General features: G+C 41.5%; 1 protein-coding gene across 6 annotated transcripts in view; it reads right to left on the reverse strand.

The window, feature by feature from the left end:
- usp28 (ubiquitin specific peptidase 28) overlaps nt 1–4,763 on the reverse strand; it is an 83,001-nt gene extending 78,238 nt beyond the window's left edge. For 2 of the 6 annotated variants that reach the window (XM_034177814.1, XM_034177812.1), the window contains exon 1: nt 4,636–4,740. In XM_034177814.1, coding sequence (XP_034033705.1) covers nt 4,636–4,680 — 45 coding nt within the window. In that variant the 5' untranslated portion in view covers nt 4,681–4,740. Of the gene's footprint in view, nt 1–4,635 lie in introns of all 6 variants that reach the window. The other 4 variants (XM_034177813.1, XM_034177818.1, XM_034177817.1 and 1 more) reach the window with 4 other exon arrangements.
- Between the last annotated feature and the right edge of the window lie 8,168 nt (nt 4,764–12,931).

The raw sequence follows: 12,931 nt of genomic DNA on the forward strand, positions 1-12,931 counted from the left end.
AGCACACAACCAGTCCATCCCCACATCTTTAAAATAACCATCTATCTGCCACTGCCAGGTGAAGCATGGTGTTCCCTTGGCCTTCTCCAGCCACTGGGGCCCTCATCACAAAGTCACCTGCAAGCTGCATCGTGCACAGAGGAACTTAGGACACATGGCCAAAATGTTGACACTGACTCTCCCTCACAATGCAAATGATTCTCAAGTGAACCTTGAGAGTACGCCTCTGTATTCAACCACACACACACACACACACACACACACACACAAAAACACAACAACAGACAGCTATCGGTGAACATCAATCAGTTGCTGTTACACTCATGTGCCAAGTGGCGCTTACACATTTTAGCACCACAATCAGCACAATCACCACCAAAAACATTAACACACACACACACACACACACACACACACACACACACACACACACACACACACACACACACACACACACACACACACACACACACACACACACACACACAACCACATGTTCATATTTGGAGCCTAATTTATGGTAGTGATTGTCACTGATAACGTAAAATATATGCGAGGTGATTGTGAAGTTTTGAGCCTGACCCCAAAAAGTATGGTGTGGCTAACCATATTTTGCATTCTGAGAAACCAACATTTCTTGAGACTGTGTGAAATTTTGACTCACTGGGTGCAATGTTGAGAAATGTTGGATTTTCAGAATGCAAATGATGGAGAACTATGACCTACTTTTCCTGGGTCAGGCTCAAAACATCTCAATCGTCCCTTGTATACTGATATTTTAGGTTACTGTGCTTTCAAAATACACCAACTAATGTATTTTTATTTACTAATGTACTAAAAACTTTGATGAAAATAGATAGTAAGCCTGACAGTTTGTTTAATTTTAAATAGAAAGTGTCTCAACGTGGACCTGTTAGTGGTTTACTAGGAGCCCAGCGATCTACAGGGACAGACGCCCACTGCGTCTACATGCTGAAGTTTTATACTTTGTGAAATAATGCATAAAAGCTCGAGGAAAATGTTGCGCCTTCTTGACATTATCAACATGATGACCTGTAAACACAGTTCACACAGTGTCTGCTGAGCGAGGAAAGTTAAATAAAGCCTGTGAACCTGACAGCAGGTGGAAGTCAGGGAATCTAACACACACACACACACAGACACGCACGCACGCACACACACACACACACACACACACACACACACACACACACACACACACACACACACACACACACACACACAGACACACAGACACACACACACACAAAAGCAAAAGCAGGCCAAACAGACTTATATGGAGTCCAGAGCCATCTGAGACCCTCTTGATGAGCCTCTATTTTAGGCACTGACATGGATAGCACAGGCTTCTGTTTATCATTCCACTCAACCAAGCCCGAGTGACAAAGGCACAGAGTCTCTGACTCACACATGCACGCACCCATGCACATCTCTGTCTAACAGACTGACAGAACAGAAAAATAAATGACACCAGCAGCATGTATTCTAAACAATGAGACATCAGTGAACATATCTACTTGTAATGAGCCACAACGACAACAACATGGCAGAAAAACCACAGAGCCGAATCAGCTGCAAAATCTAACGTTAAAAGAACATTATACTGCAGCTTTTAACTTTATACTGTCAGATTCAACTTGATCCAAACTGCACATCGTAAAATTATTCAAGGTTTTTTTTTAATAATAACACATAAATCCAGTGTACACAGTACCTAAACTGTACAATGTCATCAAGTAGGACTCACTTGTCCCATTAAAATGTTCCCACTACAGCAGATTCAATGGATTATTTTAAAAATATTCTGTCTCCCTCATTACATGGAGGAAAAAGAATATCATGCCAACATTTAATCATGCTAAAATAATGACCAGAGTTCTCTCAACACCTTCACCAAGAACGATTTTTTTGTCATCTTTGAATTTATTGTTGTATTATAAGTTATGGCTACTTTTTAAAGATATAAAAATTACAGCCAGTCACTGAATTCCACAAAATTAGGTGTAATTTTATTTCTCAAAACCTTCTAAAGGAATTTTCCTGGACCCTGAAAATTCAACGAAAGAATACGTAAGGGGAGTCTATCCTCCTAGTATGTGAACACGATACTGTGTATCCAGAAAGTATTCACAGCGCTTCACTCTTTCCACATTTTGTTATGTTACAGCCTTTTTCCAAAATGGATGAAATTCATTTTGTATCTCAAAATTCTACACACAATATCCCATAAAAACAATGTGAAAAAACATTTTTATTTTATTTATTTGTTTATTTATTTATTTTTGCAACTGTAGAAATCACATGTGCGTATGTATTCACAGCCTTTGCCATGAAGCTCAAAATTGAGCTCAGGTGCATCCTGTTTCCACTGTCCATCCTGGACAATTGGAGTCCAGCTGGGGTAAATTCAGTTGATTGGACATGATTTGGAAAGGCAAACACCTGTCTACATGCATGCAGTTGACAGTGCAGATCAGAGCACAAACCAAGCATGAAGTCAAAGGAATTGTCTGTAGACCTCTGAGACAGGATTATCTCTAGGCACAAATCTGGGAAAGGGTAAAGAAGCATTTCTGCTGCTTTGAAGGTCCCAATGAGCACAGTGGCCTCCATCATCTGTAAATGAAAGAAGTTCAGATCCACCAGGACTCTAGGACTCTTCCTAGAGCTGGCCACCTGTCTAAACTGAGTGATCGGGGGAGAAGGACCTTTAGTCAGGGAGGTGACCATGAGCCCGACAGTCACTCTGTCAGAGCTCCAGCATTGCTCTGTGGAGAACTTTCCAGAAGGACAACCATATCTGTAGCAATCCACAAATCAGGCCTGTATGGTAGAGTGGCCAGACGTAAGCCACTCCTAAGGTGAATGGCAACCTGCCTGCAGTTTGCCAAAAGGCACCTGAAGGACTCTCAGACCATGAGAAACAAAATTCTCTGGTCTCATGAGATACAAGAGGTGGAAATGAAATTCTTCCACTGGGTATTTGGGCTTTCACTCCTGGACAGGGTGAGAAGCTCAGCTATCCGAGAAGGACTCGGAGTAGAGCTGCTGCTTTTTTGCATGAAAAGGAGCCATAATATTTCCCAGCTAGCTTGAGAACACTTTGGGATCCTCCGGAAAGATATACAGGACTTGGCCGAGGGTAGGAAATGTGGGATGAGCTGCTTATTGTGTTGCCACCGCGGCCTGTACCAGGATAAGTGGCAGAGAATGAATGAATAAAGTATCTACAAAGTGCATAACCCCGAGCTTGATACACTATCCAACGCAATGACTGTGATTTTATGGTTAAGTTGACATCACCTAACCCTACCATGTAATATTCCATAGACCTGCCGGCCACCTGCTGAATGCTACTACCTATTGCATGGTTAGTGGATGCTGGATGGATGGCGGAAATTAGGACCTGATGTGGTTGTCAATGAGAGTGATATAATTTTTGCATAGAAAAGTACTAAATCAGAGATGTAAACATTTAAATTGTATTTTTCCTCCACAGTAGTTACATTCTAAAAGTCTAATAACGTGGTCATACCTTCACATGACCCTGCACAAAGCATTATTTTACTTTTTCAATGAATAAGCCAGTTTGCAGGCTCAAGTGCATGTGCACTGGGTTAGTTCAAAGCACATCAACACCAACATGTCTTGGCATTTCAAAAGTTATTTTTCCCTGGTCAAAGCTAGGCTATGGAATATGTAAATAAAACTGTTTTTCCTTTTATAATGCGAGTTCAGTTCAAAATTTTTGATGCTATTTTCACACATACCACGTTACATGTGCATTTATTTATGCGCTGCGACCTTCTGTTCTCCAGAGGGTGAAGTGGCTATAATTCAACCCTGAAGGAAAAAATAAAGTAAGGGAGGCGAGGGTGTGGAGTCAGCGGGGTCAGGCAGGCAGACTGCATGCACACAGAAATGTATTAAATCAGAAAACAAATCCGTTTTACTAAATGTATCAAAGCATGTTCTAAAACTGAAATAACATGGCCAACCTGTGGAAAGGATTTTGTATCATCAAATCTAAAGCAGACACCTGTGACTTCAGTGTCCCTGAACATATTTGACATTTTTTTTTTCCATTTCCAAACTCTTTCTGCTATTCTTTACTCATGTTCTAATATAAATCATGTTATATTCAAAAACAGCTTCATAGCTTAAAGAATAAAGTCTTTAATAAGGTTATAAGCGCCTGTCCATTTTCTAATACAATTTAACCATATTTAAAACAGCCTCATGTTTTGCAGAATAAACTCTGAGGATTTAATGCTGCTTAATAAAATTTCTGTTCATTTTCTAATATAATTTCACCATACTTAAAAGCAGCTTCATATTTTAAAGAATAAAGTCTCAGGTTTTAACATGAATTAACTCATTAATAAAAAGGGAAAAAGCCAAAGCTGACTGAGCCGAATTGTAAGGTGATTTACAAAAATAATGAAAGAGACTTTGTTCTCAAGCTGGTGTTGATAAATAAAGCAGTTTGTGTAAAAATGTGACTTTTTTCAGCGAGGTTCGGTGTTAAGAGAGGCGCAGGGTTAGTTTTCCACACACCACACGTCACTTTCGTCGTGTTAAAATGATAAATCGGCTCCGCCGCCCTGAGCTCACCGCGGTCTCTGACTTTTCTCCATTGTCGCTGTGTTCAGTTGTCATTGCAGACAAATAAATCTCGCTTCTGTCTTTTTTTTCTTCCCAAACGCATCGAGCCGCAACTTCCTCTCCAAGCAGCGCCACGAGAGGCGCGAGACCCGGCGCGCAGTCAGCTGCGCGCGCTCACCTGTCACGACAGGCGCGTGCGCGCGACGTCGCATTTCCAAAGTTCCTTTTGTTTTTAAACTTTAATCAACACGATCTCACATCTAGTTTTCTGTCTTGGAATTACATACACTGGATTTAGTAGTTCTTAAATCTTGTAAGTGTTGTCGAATGAACTCCACATCAGCACAGCAAACAATAAAATAACACATAAATTCACATTTCAAAGTTTTATTTCATATAGAAGCTTTGCGCTGACTTCATACGCATAACAAGACTGTCAGCTTTATTCTCAGTTTTGTTGTACAATGTGTAATGACAAAGCTATTGTCATTCTGATATAATCCAGATACTCAGCAACAAGTAACATTAAAAGTGTCCGGCCTTTGGGTTTTTGAAGATTTAAGTCCTAACAGGGATTTTCTGTGGCACCACTATAATTTTATGTATTAGTCTTTAAATAAGGGATTCATAATATGACATTGCTAATATGGTCAAAATTCGAGTTGTCAGGGGCGAAAGTAAAAGGGCCACTAAGATGTAAGATTTAAGACAAAAAACAATTTTCTTTGGAACCACTATCATGATATGACATTACCAATACAATCAAAATTCGCATTGCCTTAAAAAAAATTAATCAAAAGTTCCTCTGAAGGGTAAATATTCAAAAGACAGCCCAGTCTCACGTTTTGTTTTTTTTTGTTGGTTTTTTTTTTTCGTGCTCCCATCACGAAATGAGTCAAATTTTCTTGACGGGGCTTTTTTTTAAACTCACTATTACTAACCCTACTCCTACCCCCAACACTAAACTTAACCACCCCGAACCCCCCCCCCCCCTTCACTTTTAATTTCATGCAGCCATCACGGAATGAATTAGAATGAATTCATGCTGCCATTACGAAAATGAGTCGCTTTCATCACAATATAACAAACCAATAGATTAATGTATATTTCGTGCTGCTGAATCACAACTTGCTGTGAGACCAGGTTGTCAAAAGAACAGACGGCCTTGAACTATTGACAGTTAGCACCAAAGCAGTCTGTGGCAGTGACATCATAGATCATGTGGGGGCTTCTCCAGACTTGCTAGGGATTCTGGGAAGGAAACAGTGACAGCCAATCAGAGTAGAGAGGCGCAGTGATGTCACTGGCTGGTCCCCCTCAGGCTGCTAATCCAACATAGTGGGAAAGTATGGTGCTAGATTAATGCCAAAAGTACTCACAGGACAAAACATGCATTCGGGCGTATTATATTTCACATGCGTAGATATTAACTGCAAGCATGTAAATTATCTCCACACACACACACACACTCAGAGGAAACTGCTCCCCGAGTGAGGAAAAAGGTGCTATTGAGGAAGAATATATGACCAGCGCACCAACCAACCACTCAAAAATCACTCTCGAAGTTGATTTCTGGCAAGTGGATTTAAACGTTTGGCACAATGGGGGTGGGAACTAGGGTTGGTAGTAGCTCTGCTGTGATCGGTCTCTTCTGAAGAGCGAGATTTGATTGACAGCCCTACGATCAGACATGGAAGTCTGCTGAAAGAAAGAAGACAACGGCATCTGGGCAGAGGTTTCTTAACTGCCGGACTGTGGCTGTTCACTGCTCCTCCTAGTGGTTGGATTGTGTCTAACTGTAATTTGGATGGGTTAAATGCAGAGGACAAACCTCATTGTGTTTATGTACAATGAAACTAAAGGCTCTTCTTCTTAATCACAGCAAAGCATGTACCAAACCTGGATCCCTCTCTCATTGTGCCAAAGGTTTTGAGCGAGAGAGCAGAAATCCATTTTGAGAGACGGGCGATTTTGCGAAGTTGTTTGGTGCACTGGTCACATATTCCTCCTCGCGTCGCAGCACCCTTATCCTCACTCAGGGAGCGGTTTCCTCTGAGTACCACGTTGCAGAGATAGTTTGCATGCCCACAGTTAATATATATGCGTGTGAAATAATATAATACACTTGAATGCATGTTTTATCGCGCAAGTGCTTTTGGCACTAATCTGACACCACAGAGAAAGCTCCAAAACTGTTACGTTTCTCATACATTACGTAAAAGCTAGCAAGAAATAAACACTCGTAAAACTAAAAGCACTGTTTTTGTAACCCGATAACACCTCTGAAGTGATTTACAAGACATCTCACAGATATTACTGGGCACACTACGTGTACCCTCATCACCCACAGTCAAAAGTAACTTCCGGTCTTTTCAAAAGCTCATGGATGCATGCATGCACATCATCCTGCAGACAGCGTTAAAAGGTAAATAAACTATTGTTGTGGAATTCCTCCCCAGATAAGCGAGGTTGAGGTTCTCTTATTTAACGTGGGTAACCAATGAAAGTCTCAATGAAGACTTATTTCCAGAAGGTCCCGCAGCATATGTCTCCACTCCTCCCCAGTATGATGGTAAGAGTGCCAGTTTGGGAGCGTGGCTGCGATCGGGGAAGTGAACCCGAGTTGCTGGTGTCCAAGTCCAATATGCAGCTGTTACGCGCACCACCTCCCTATGTTCTCTTTATTAAATATGTTCTCTTTATTAAAAATGAGCTGTAATTTTACAAGACATTTCTAAAATAAGTCCAAAATTATAATGCATGTATTTCAGTAGAAACTAAATTTTGTCCGTTTAGTGAAATTTGGTTGACCTTAACATGGTGTCCAAAGTATTCCAGAAAGAGCTGAGAAGGTACAGATTTTCTTTTGCAGCCACTGAGTCCAGCAGGTGATTTCACTGATTAACATCACTTTGAGCAGGTGGGATGAGATCATCAGTGGGACCACTGTCCTCACTGGGACCTTCAGAGCAGCAGAAATGTTTCTGCTCCCTTCCCCAGATCTCGAGACAATTCCATCTTAGAGGTCCACAGACAATTCCTTTGACTTCATGATTTCTAAGTGGGATAACTTGCAAAACCGCAGGGTGTTCAAATACTTATTTTCCTCACTGTATATGTAGACAGGTGTTGGTCTTTCCAAATCATGTCCAGTCAACTGAATTTATATATGTCCAGTCAACTGATTTATATATTGATCAGTGGAAACAGGATGCACCTGAGCTCAATTTTGAGCTTAATGGCAAAGGCTGTGACTATATACTTACATTTGATTTCTTAGTTTTAAAAATTTTTATAAACTTGCAAAAATCTCAAAACTGTAGTTATAGATGACCTTTCCTTTCCTCCCACGTGTCTGGGTCAAGTGGACTAACAGCGAAATTCAGTTTTCACAGGGTCCAGACTTCCTACACAGTTTGAAACAGTCACAGAGATACATCTTCAATATAGGCAACATGTACTTTAATTAAAACTGGAGGCATTCATCACTAAATGCCCCTCGCGCAGTATTATTTTCCATGCAAAGTGTAGTAATATGTACTTGTATGGGGTGGGTATATGGTTGAAGCCTTATGTGTTTGATGTAGATATACAATGGAAAAAATTGGAGATTGGCATAATATTTATTTAGAGGATGTGGCAAACAGTGACCATAAAAAGTCGGTCACAGTCGCCAGCCTTCAAAACAAATACAACCACTGGTGACCTTGAAACAGAGGTCAAGGTCACTGGCCTTCGAACCATGTGAAGTACTCCTCCAAGGCATGTACGCACCAAATATGAAGTTTCTATGAGCAAAAGGTGCCGAGCTACGTTATGGTAAAGGATTTGACAGTTGTGACCATTGGTGACCTTGAAAAGTAGGTCAAGGTCACTGGCCTTTGACCCATGCGAAGTACTCCTCCAAGGCATGTACCCACCAAATATGAAGTTTCTGCCAGCAATAGGTGCCGGGCTACTTTGTGGCAAAAGATTTGACAGTTGTGACCACTAGTGACCTTGAAAAGCATGTCAAGGTCACCAGCCTTCAAACCCATGCGAAGTACTCCTCCAAGCATGTACCCATCAAATATGAAGTTTTTGCCTGCAATAGGTGCCGGCTATGCTTGTTGCGGCAAACTAATTGCGGCCGGACAGACGGACGGATGGACAGACGAACTGATGGAAGGACGGACGGACAAACAATCCAGATGCTATATGCCCCGCCTCGCGGCGCAAGTGCCGTGCGGGGCATAACAGCAAATATCCACCTAAAGACATACCAAACAGTTCTTACCTTACATTTTTTAAGTGCTGCAATTGACTAGTCTTGGTTTTTCCATTCATTTATTCAAGAATTTGTGTGAGGTCCATCTCAATGCTGAGGGAGCACCTTCAGTGCACAGCCATGCATGGTAGTCAGTGAACACTCTCACATATATTGGATGTAACAGGAGTTACTGACAGCAACTTGAGTGTTATGTCTCTTTCATTATCTTGATTCCACCTGCACCTGTGTTCATGCTGATCTGTTTTCCTCACCAGAAAATCTCTCACTTGCACCCACTGACTACCACAGTGCTGTGCACCTGGTTGCAGTCCATCTTAAAAGAAGGTCAAGTGACACTCTGATTGGGAGAGATTATGTTAGGGCCACAACACGCCATGACTAATGATCAGAATAAATCCAATCACTTTGCACCCAGCGCTGACCTTTGGCTTCACTTTATGTGTGCTTGTGCAGCTTTATACATTCCCACCTACAAAGAATGTTGAGGTCTGTAATTTTTATCGTAGGTACACTTCAACTGTGAGAGACAGAACCTAAAAAAAAATCCAGAAAATCACATTGTATGATTTTTAAATAATTAATTGCATTTTATTGCATGAAGTAAGTATTTTTCTCACCTACCCACCAAGAATTCTCACAGACCTGTTAGTTTTTCTTTAAGATGTCCTCCTATTCTGTACTCTTTACCTGTATTAATTGCACCTGTTTGAACTTGTTGTCTGTATAAAAGACACCTGTTCACACACTCAATCAATCACACTCCAACCTGTCCACCATGGCCAAGACCAAAGAGCTGTCTAAGGACACCAGGGACAAAATTGTAGACGTGCACAAGGCTGGGATGGACTACAGGACAACAGGCAAATAGCTTGGTGAGAAGACAACTGTTGGAGTAATTATTAGAAAATGAAAGAAAGACAAGATGACTGTCAACCTTTCTCAGTCTGGGGCTCCATGCAAGATTTCACCTCGTGGGGTAAGGATGATTCTGAGAAAGCCCAGAACTACACGGGAGGACCTGGTCAATGACCTAAAAAAAGCTGGGACCACACCCACAAAGATTACATTAGTAACACATGATGCTGTCATGGTTTAAAATCCTGCAGGGCAGCAAGGTCCCCCTGCTCATGCCAGCACATGTCCAGCCCCATTTGAAGTTCACCACTGACCATCTGGATGATTCAGAGGAGGCATGGGAGAAGGTCATGTGGTCAGACAACCTAAATAGAGCTTTTTGGTGTCAACTCCACTTGCCGTGTTTGGAGGATGAGAACAACCCCAAGAACACCGTCCCAACCGTGAAGCATGGGGTGGAAACATCAATTTGGGGGTGCTTTTCTGCAAAGGGGACAGGACGACTCCACCGTACTGAAGGGAGGATGGATGGGTTCATCTATTGCGAGATTTTGGCAAACAACCTCCTTCCCTCAGTAAGAGCATTGAAGATGGGTCATGGCTGGGTCTTCCAGCATGACAATGACTCCAAACCCACAACCAGGGCAACTAAGGAGGGGCTCTGTAAGAAGCATTTCAAGGTCCTGAAGTGGCCTGGCAAGTCTCCAGACCTGAACTCAAGAGAAAATCTTTGGAGGGAGCTGAAACTTGAAACCTTAAAGATCTGGAGAAGATCTGTATGGAGGAGTGGACCAAAATCCCTGCTGCAGTGTGCAGACTTGGTCAAGAACTACACGTCTGACCTCTGTAATTGCAATCAAAGGTTTCTGTACCAAATATTAAGTTTTTTTCCTATTGTATCAAATACTTATTTCATGTGATAAAATGCAAATAAATTTTTTAAAATCGTACAATGTGATTTTCTGTGTGTGTGTTTTTTAGATTCTGTCTCTCACAGTTGAAGTAGCTAAAACTTACAGATCTCTCGAAAAACTTGCAAAATCAACAGTGGATCAAACACTTATTTGCCTTACTGTAACTGACAATCCAAATTTAGACACATCCCTTACGTTATACTCCCACCGTCAAGATACAGCCCATTAAATGCTTCATCATCATCTTGAGCTCAGGAGTCAAAAGCAAGCAACTAAGTACAGTTTAAAGTTTTCATTTAATGTCAACCTTTTTCACCATAAATTTGCTGGCATGTTTTTTTAAGAGATAAAACATCTTTTCCAAAAACCCAAGTGCAACTTTTTTTTTCCACACAGCACAGTGTGATTACTCTTTTGAAAAATTTTTAGGGAGCTTGATATTGCTTTTCCATCAAAAGGTGGACATGATGGACGTTGTGATGTTTCTGACTTATTTCACTGTGAACAACCCGTCATCATTCTCAGTCGTCTGCCATGAAGCTCTAACATAGCGGCACTAATCCAGCCCGTAGGGAGAGCTCTCCAGCACGCTTCATCATTATCTGTATCATGTTGCTTTAACAGTGGAAACCAAAATCATCACATCCAACATGTGTGCATTGCTGGAGTCACTGTTTCTGAAGCTCTGCTCTTCAGCTTGTTCGATGGAACTGTGGTATTTTGGAGTAAAGGAACCGTACCTGCAGACGGACCTGATTTTAATCTTCTGAACAACGATGTTACTCATTTATCTGATGCTGCTGCTTTCAGGTAGGATGCCGCTGTTTTAACTGATCAAATGATTGTATGTTATTGGTATTTAAATATTTGGAACACACACGCATGCACACATGCACCCATATTGGATCTGCTGTGGTGACCACGAGTGAAAACAGGGGAAGCCAAAAGAAGTGACTTGTTTATAACTGAATCTACAAATATTGAGATGATTTAACATAAGAAAGTGTGTTTCTGAAGTTATTATTTTAAGTTCTGCAAACTTGATCTCAAAAGAAAAGTGATTAAAAAGTCACACTACCAGTAACCGAAAATATTTGATTGTACAGAGACCAGTGTGATTGCCCTATAGCTGTTTCAATCCATATGATCATCAATCCTTTTCTGACTGGGACAACAAGTCATTTCTTCAGTCTGTAGGGATGATATTTGATTTGTCTCCCAGATCAAAACATAATTGCTTGCAAAGCCAGGTGATCATCATCTCCACCCACCTGGAGGAGCTCATCTCTAGCACCACACATCCCTGGAGTTTTCCGTGTCCTCAGCTGCTTTACAGATAGTAGAGGCATCTGTCAGGACTGAACCATCTTCCATCATAAATGCAGTGGGACATGGTATAGGTTTGGAGGAGCAAAGTGTTTTGATTCCTCTGTATGCAGGTCAAGGGTCACTAGACCACAGATGGTGTGTCTCTTGATCACAGATTCCTCTAACAAAGGCCTCCTTGTATGCTCGCAGGGCCGCCACATCCCGCATTCCAAGCTTACAGTAAAGCCTAGAATTCCCGTCAAGCTGTGCACTAGGCTCCTCTGGGTGGTATTTCAAGTGCCCTCAGATAAAAAAACACCTCCTCCTATGGACACTGGCAAGTCCAATACAATCCTCAGCAACTTTCAGGATCTGGCTGCAGAAGTTTCACAATCCATTCAGGTCACCAGTTGTGTCCATGCTGTAAGTTCCATAGTAAGTTCCATATTCATATGGCATGAAAATTCCTGAGAAACAGTCTGATCTTGAAGTCAGGACAGATTCTTTGGTATTAAATTGGCAGTAGCCTGTGAGACTTAAACTGAATCCTCAGGGAAGCCACAACAAGTCTGTGGTCTGTTTACAGACTACGGTTCTGCAAAATTCCCTTTTGTTTTCCCACAGGATCAATCTCCTTGGCAACACCGTAGGTATTAGAATGTCCACCAGTGTACATTTGGTCATTGAAACCAGGATCCAGCAACTTGTAGCCACCTACTTTTTGTAAATTCAAGGACTGACCCATTGTCACAATGGCTACCAGATCCATGTGCACCAATGGAAGCCTTGTAGCCAGCCTTGCCAGTGCCAGTGGTCGCATTGGAATCACCAATGACCAATAAAGTGTCACCTGTAGGGCAGTCATCAGTCACAAAGTTGCAAATGAAAGGGCTCCCTTAATGAGACCGAAGAGCACTCAAAGACAACTGCAAAAAATAAATAATAAATAAATAAATAA

The sequence above is a fragment of the Thalassophryne amazonica genome, chromosome 9 (genome assembly GCF_902500255.1).
Source record: "Thalassophryne amazonica chromosome 9, fThaAma1.1, whole genome shotgun sequence".
NCBI lineage: Eukaryota > Metazoa > Chordata > Actinopteri > Batrachoidiformes > Batrachoididae > Thalassophryne > Thalassophryne amazonica.